The sequence below is a fragment of the Benincasa hispida genome, chromosome 9, assembly GCF_027475165.1.
Source record: "Benincasa hispida cultivar pf3 chromosome 9, pf3_genome.v1.1, whole genome shotgun sequence".
Lineage (NCBI taxonomy): Eukaryota > Viridiplantae > Streptophyta > Magnoliopsida > Cucurbitales > Cucurbitaceae > Benincasa > Benincasa hispida.
In genome coordinates this window covers 36746243-36754246 of record NC_143486.1, presented here as the reverse complement: position 1 = coordinate 36754246, position 8004 = coordinate 36746243, and the positions used below count along the sequence as shown (strand labels likewise).

The window sequence follows — 8004 nt, the reverse complement described above, 5'->3', positions numbered from 1 at the left end:
TATATTAAAACTAGTAGATTTTAAAATAAATAAATAAATAAAAAGTTAAAATCTTCGTTCTTAATAACACGATGCATTGTACTAAAGCAACTTAAATCTTCGATAAACTGAGTCATGCAAAACACAGAGAATTAAGTGAGTCATTTATATATATATATATATATTGTTTACCATTTAGGCTATATAAATAGCTTGTACTAAAAATAGTTAAAATCTTTATCGAACCGATTGAACAACATGAAATACATGTGCAATCAGAGGCAACTAAACCTCTCGAACTCATCAATTTACCCAATTTCAACTTCCATCCAATTATTCATCCCTTCGTTTTGAATTCAAGTCCTTGAATTATGCTTCTTTTTGCTTTGATTGATGGATTGTTTTCTCTGTTTTCAATTCTTCCAATTTGCTTCAAAAGCTTGTGAAAATCAGAGGATGGCGAATGTGGAAAATTCCAAAACTCCATTGGATTGCAAAGGCATTTGAGAGATGTAGTACATAAATTAAATAAGCAAACAAAATTAAGAAAATTCCCAAGACTCCATTGGATTTCCAAGTAATTTCATAGAACTATCATTGAATTTTAGAGATTCAAACCCTTTACCAATAACTTTGCAAGTGTACTATTGTTTCCCAAGTATACCATGTCACCTTCCCCTTTGATTCTTTCAATCTTTCCGGTTTTGTATAGATTTGACAGGTACAGTGTATCTAGTTTGTCCCAGACTTTGCACATTGTATCTAGATCGATTACCTGTCTCAATATAGTATCACTCAGATTCAAGATTATAGTTCCGTAGGCTACTTCTTTGATTGTTTGCTTTTCTTCTCCCGTCATTGTAGTGAGAAGTTTGGTGGGATCTTGGATTGCCTCTTTTGTTGTCCTAGCAATGTCTTGATCTTCGCTTTCCAAAGATCAAAATCAAACTTCCTCTCGAACTTTTCGATGTCATATTTGGCTATTGCCATTTGAGGATTCTTGGAATTTCAAGAAGTTGATTCTTTGCCTTTCTTTGAATATTAATGTCTTTGAATTTGTGACATGGCTTGTAATGTAAAACGAGAATTGATAACCTTCTTTACACACAAACACACTTATGTAATATTTGTAGAATGAACTTAATACCAACATTCACGAAGAAAGAAAGGAAGATATAGGAGAAGAGAAAAGAAGATAGAGCACAAGTTTTTATAGTGATTCGCTCTTAATTGACCTACATCCACTGTGAAGAGCAGTTTAAAAATTTTATTTCTTGGAGAAGAAGAACATTTACAAACTAAGTATATCAAACTCTTAGATTCACTCTCTTAATGAACCCTTTTAGTCTATTGAATTTCTCACAATTACAAGGTATTTATAGAAACAGATTTCTTTGACTAACTAGTTGTTTTACTAAATGTTTATTGATTTAATATACCATTTACTGAGTGAATATCTATTGACTAAACTATTTAGAGCGTTCATCCAGAAAAAATGGATTTTTAATTATACATACTTTTACATAGACATAGATCATATGTCATGACATCCTCAATTGTCTATTAATTAACCTAGTTATGTTAGAATCTTTAACCATTATCATAGCTCACCATATGAATATGAGGCCCATATCCATTTCTAGCTACCAAATATTGTTCATTATACAAACATCACATGTGGATCGGTGGATTTCTACAATTGGTGTTGTATGCGCATGTAACCATTTTTTTGGTAAGGGGCTGATCAAAATAGATCGTTGTATCATAGACTTTTTTTTCTTTGAGAACAAGTTATAGCATAGACATTATGTGTAACATACATACATATATCTATCAATTTTCGACCTCGAAATTGAAATATATATACGTCAAAATGAACTTAACTCAACTAATATAGTGTTTGTACTTAGAGATGTCTAAAAAACCGCGAGATCGGGACACCATGGAGACCCGCCCTGAATGTGGTGGGAAATCCCCGTGTATGGGAGAGGGAGTGGGGAATTTTTTTTCCCATTTATAATTAGCGGCCGGGGATGGGGAATATATTCCCCGTCCTCGACCCAACCCCGACTTTGTATATAAATTATAAATCTATATAATATATATATATATATATATATATATATATATTTTGTAACTTTATTAAGATAATTATGGATATTTCATTATTTAAGTTTAAGATTTTTATTACTTTAATTCTTTAGATGTTGTAATATTTAAGATAGGATACTCTAAATTGATAATATTTCATTTAAATGAAAATTCCATTGAAAATGTTTGAAGAATTGTAAAAAAAATATATATTTAATTGAAATTTAAAAAAATGTTAGAGAAAAATAAAAGCGAGAAATTTTTTTCCACTAGAAAATTCATGGGGACGGGGAATGAAATAAGGAAGCGGGGCTTTTCTGTCCCTACCCTGTCCCGTAGACATCTTTACCCTCAACTTTGAGGTCAGAGGTTCGATTTTTCTACACACATTTAATCTAATACCTTTGAAAAAAAAATGAAATATATATATTTGTTACATATTAGTAGTGTGGGCATGAAATTAATCATCATCCTCATTTATTTGTTATCACCTAAAAATACATTATAACAATAACATAGTTGATTGCATGAGTTCATTCCTATACCATATCTGCAAACGGGAGATTTTTGTACAAATAATCCCAATTTGTGTTCCCGTTGACTCTTCCACTTGTGCTCGTGCTCGAACTCTCCGCTCCAAAATTCTCTGTAAACGGAGAGGCGCACAAGCTTGCTTCCATGGCAGCCCCGCATGGTTTCTAAGCCAAAGGGCTTGGTTCCCGTTGGTGGGGTTGGTTTGTTTGCTCTGTTTTGCCTAAAATAAAAAATAAAAAGTTGACTTTTCAAACGCTTGCATTTCAAGAAAAAGGAAAAATAATTACCGGTGGAATGGTAGATTCTAGAAAGCCATAGACAATTCCAATGGCTCTGCTTACTTTTCCAATTATAAAAGCACTTCCATCTGACTAATTCGTTATTTCGTTCTGTATTTTCTAGCAAACGCATCGCCTCTATTTCGCTACCTTTCTCAGGTTCGTTTCTCTCTTTTTCGATCAATTTTTTTATGCGTTTCTTGCATTTTGCTTCTTGATTGGGAATTTTATTCTATTGCTTCGTGGGTCTTTTGCATTTTCTGTTTTTTCAATCATTTGGTATCCTCGAGTTTGAATCCGAGTTGGGTTTTCACTTTTCAGCAATGGAATTCTCTTGAACATTATTATTCAGTGGATTACAATGCGGATCTTTCCTTATATTTAACCTGTATTTTGGATTCCTTCAATTTTTTAGTCTATTGGTAATGTGCGTGGAGATCTGTCTTGTTGCGATAGTTTTAAGGTGCTGTGTTTTGTGAATTGACTCGTAACAGAGGATGTTGTTCTAAGATTGAGGAGGGTTTCTTGAATCCGCTATTCTGGATTGAAGGCAGAGTCCTTGTGTTTTTTAAATGAAATGGGATATTTGGCTAGAGAGGAATAATAGGACTTTTGGGGATGTGGAGAGATCTATGAATAAGGTTGGAATATTGTTAGGCTTAATATTTCTTTGTCGGTGTAGGTCTTATTTTATTGGATTGGTGTAAGTTTCTTAGGCCTAACTCTTCTTACACTCACCCATGAGGTTCTTTGTCAAATATCTACTTTCCACTTTCAAAATTCTTGCCAAGTTGAAAACTAAACTGGTCGTTTTTGTTTTTGGAATTTGACTAAGAATCCAAATTTTGCCTTTAGAAAGATGAATACCCTCAAAGAAATTGTGAGGAAACAAGCTCAATTTTCATAAATTAAAAAGGAAATGATTATGAAACGGGATGATATTGATGTACGTTTTCTTTTTCTTGATATTGTATCTTATCATTTTGTTGTTGTGATTTGCGTAGGGTCATCCATTTCTTATTGTCGGTGATTTTGCTTCCTTGAGCAATTGAAGATAATAAAAACAACTGTTGGTCGATTTTTTGAGCTATGGCTGAGGTAATGCAGGCTGACACCTTTTAATTCTGCTAAATTTCCTCTTATAGACTTGAATTTCTTTGAATTTCTTCTCCCCTCGTTTGTGCCTTATGTTGTTTGGAAGCTGATTCCTTTATATTTTCTTTGAACTTATGGAATCTGTTGCAGGAGGGTCACAAGGTCACTTTGAATGTTTATGACTTGAGCCAAGGTCTAGCGCGGCAACTTTCCGGTGCCTTCCTTGGAAGACCAATAGAGGCCATATGGTAAGTCATTACTTCAGTCTCCAAGTTTAGTAGACAAATGGGTATAGTGTAGTTAATATTATATGCTAAAGTTCTGTTTGATAACAATTTTGTTTTTGGTTTTTCGTTTTTGAAAATTATGTTTGTTTGGATACAAATTTTTCGCTAAATTTTCTACTTTAAAAATACATTTAAGACACATTGGAATTTTAAGCAAAATTTCAAAAACGAAATAAAGTTTCCAAAAATTACTTTATTTAGCTTTTAAAATTCGAAAACTAAACAAGTTGGTTTCTAAATGGAGTCTAAATGTTTGTGCTTTGTTATGAGGCGAATGGATTAGTATTTGGAATATACCTAGTTAGTCTTTTTATTAGTTATCTAATTTGGATTTTTAGCTTGAATTTAGAAGCTATAGTGTATGAATTTCTTTAGATATCTTTAAACCATGCATCATGTACGCTTTGTTTGATAACTCTCTGTGTGTGTTTTTTTTGGTCTTTGAAAATTGTATTTTTTTTTTTCTTTCACCATTTCTTTTGCATGATTTTCATCTGCCATAAGTAAACATTTGAATTCATAGCCGAATTCAACATAAACAAACTTTTGACAGCTATTTTCTTTTGTTTTTAAAACTTTGCTTGGATTTTTGAGAACATTTCTTAATAGTTTATAACAAAATAAAGACACGCGAAGTAGTGAGCTCGATTTTTAAAAATCAAAAATAAAAAATAAAATAGTTATCAAATGGGGTAGTAGCTTTTGGTATTGTATTCTTCTATTATCCATCATGCTCCAGCCTTGTTTCTTGTTCCCTTTTGTTTCCAACTATAGCTTTTATATATAGCAAAGAAAAATGTGGATTTGAAATTTATCTCTGTTTGTATATGCACTATGAATCACACGATAGTATATTTCCCTTAAATGAAACGCACCTAATTCCAACTGTGTTTGCTTTTCACTTTGCATGGTGCTGAAGTTTTGGTTTTTGAGTGATAATTAATGTAGCTCTTGGTTCATTTATCATCATGTCATCAATTTTGGATTGCTTTTTGTACGACTGTTGTATTATAATTCTAGGGATTGCATTTTGATGCATATGTGGAAGCCTGTAACTTTGTAGCAGTCATGAGATACTTTGTTAAATTAAAACTATAAGCAAAAAAAGTTCCACAATGATATTAGTTATAAATGTAGTTTTTCCTGTCATTGTAGATTTCCAAATACTCCAGTATTGTCTGTCTTCGATTCTTGAATGAATTTCCTCGGTTCTAGTGCATATTTATAGAAATTTGCAACTTTGCATCTTGGAACCTTCGTTTTCGTATGGCGCTTGCAGTCTTGGTTGAACATTGTTGAGTTAGAGCCTTTTACTTATTTGAAAGTCACTCCAAACATGTCTGTCGTCTCTTTAGTTGTCTGTAGTTGGTGTCACATTTAATCTCTAATGTTGAGTAATCTTTCTGGTAATGTATGTGAATAACTCAGTTTAGGCTTCCGCATTGTATTTTCATATGAATCTCGTTTGATAATTGATAGTTACAGGTAGAAAATTCTTCCCTATTCTTTTGGGTAAAGAGAGTTCTGTTCTGATTCGGATTACTTGGTATGTTTTGGTCCAATTTTGAATTTGACAGGCACACAGGAATTGTTGTGTATGGCAATGAATATTATTTTGGTGGAGGTATTCAACATAATCCTGCTGGAAGAACTCCATATGGAAAACCAATGCGATCGATAGATTTAGGAACGACACATGTCCCCAAGGACGTCTTCGAGATGTACTTGGAGGAAATCAGCCCTCGGTACACCACCGAAACCTATAGTTTACTCTCACATAATTGCAACAACTTCAGTAATGAAGTTGCACAATTTTTAGTCGGTGCAACCATTCCTGATTACATTCTTGACCTCCCTAACATAGTTATGAGCAGTCCCATGGGTGCCCTCGTATGTAAGTAATTTTAACAACCATGCTCTCACTATTCATTCATCAGTTGTGTCTGATAAATTCATGTTCACTTAACGAAACATCATTTCTTCTCCAGTGCCCATGATTCAGAACCTGGAAGCTACATTGAAGGCAGGTGCAGTTCCAATGGCTCCGCAGTTCAATCCTGCTGCAGCTAATGTCCCTAGATCATCATCGTCATCGGGTTCTAATAGCTCTAGGACTCGGGATGATATCAAAGCAAAGTCGGAGGAAGATGAAGCCAAGCCACTTAAGAAGACAACACCTGCAGGACAGCAGAAATCAAATACGAATGGGATTGCCGACCCACTTGGAGATGCTCGTAGTAAGGTGCAGGAAGAGATTGGTAGAGAATTTGCGGCAATCATGGCAACGGGGACATTGCGTGCGAGTGAAGCGGCAGCATTGGCAACAAAAAGAGTGATGCAGAAGTATGGGCATGCTACCCTTTCTCAAGGGTAGTTACTATCATATATGATTGAATTATTATTTGACTGTACGTTTGCAGAGAAGGGATGTATTATTTTGTGGGTTTAAAGATGACCCAACAGCCATGCAAAACCATACGATATTAATTATAGAGGTAAAAGCAAACCTGTGTTACTGGATGGATTGGTCTAGGAAAGGAAGTTGTGGAAAACTGAAGTAACATTTTAGTCTCTGCATATGGAAATCTCTATCCCATTTCCTTGTCTGAGGGAAGAACTAGCTGACTCTTAATACAGAATGCTTTAGAAAGTGCAGTAATTTAAGTGATCTATAAATTAAAGAAGTTTTATGGAAGGGGTGGAACATAGTTGAATTGGCATAGTCTGATTTTTATGGTACACAAAGTTTATGTCTATTTAAGACATTAAAATTTTAGAAGTGTTTGGTTAAAATACTCAATTTAATTTTAAGATTTTTATATAACAGGTGTCAAATGAATTTAAATTTTTTTAAAATTAATTGATCCATTGGATTTAAATTTAAAATTTATGTATAATAAAATTTGAAACTTTTAATTTTGTGAGGATTACTACATTTATAATTGAAAAGGATTACGAATCAAATAAATACAACATTTAAGGCTATTTATGGTGTAAAATTAGTATTTGGTGTGTGGTTATTATAAGAGTAATTATTTCAAAGATAAAATTAGAATATTTTTAAGTATGGGAAAATATTTGTAAATTGATTCAATTTTTTTTACTGGTTTGTAACTACGTGCGTTGCATAAGTTTAAAAAGAAAACCTAATTATAAAAATTTAATAATATAACTTTAATTTATGAGCAAGAGAATATTTTTCTTAAATAAGTCAAGAAGAAACATTTATAATAATTTTGGAAGTTCGGTGAGGAAAACTAACCATTAATTTAATAGAGTATAAAATGTATTATAAAAGAATGTATAAATTAAACATGTAAAAAAGAATATGTAAACTAAAATATTTTGCATTATTTTTTAAAAAATTCTTTATAATTATCATCTTAGTAAAAATTCTTTATATTTTGTTTTAATCGGATGATTTTGATTATCTTCCTAATTTTGAGTTTCAATATGAATAAAATTATTATTATTTATTTTAAAGTTTGTGATCGGGTCACTTAGTTAAAAAAAAATGTATTTGATATTTGATTTAGATTATTTGATTATTCTCTTAATTTTGTACTACTTTTTCTTAAATTTCATGATAGTTATAACTCGTAACCATTTTTTTTAATTTTGAAGATTTGATTATCTTCTTAATTTCAAATTTGATTTAATCAAGATTTCTTTTTAAATTTCATGATAATCCATTCTTTTTTAAAAAAAAAAAAAAAAACTTTTTATTGGATGATTTCATT

At 32.0% G+C, this 8004-nt stretch overlaps 1 protein-coding gene across 1 annotated transcript; it reads left to right on the top strand.

Annotated features, from left to right (window-relative positions):
- Window positions 1-2682: 2682 nt before the first annotated feature.
- LOC120087172 (uncharacterized) lies at window positions 2683-6841 on the top strand. The gene is made up of 5 exons (XM_039044077.2): window positions 2683-3041; window positions 3887-3980; window positions 4128-4225; window positions 5842-6158; window positions 6253-6841. The coding sequence occupies exons 2-5, from the start codon at window positions 3972-3974 to the stop codon at window positions 6636-6638; spliced, it is 810 nt and encodes a 269-aa protein (XP_038900005.1). The 5' UTR covers window positions 2683-3041; window positions 3887-3971; the 3' UTR covers window positions 6639-6841.
- The last annotated feature ends 1163 nt before the right edge of the window (window positions 6842-8004 follow it).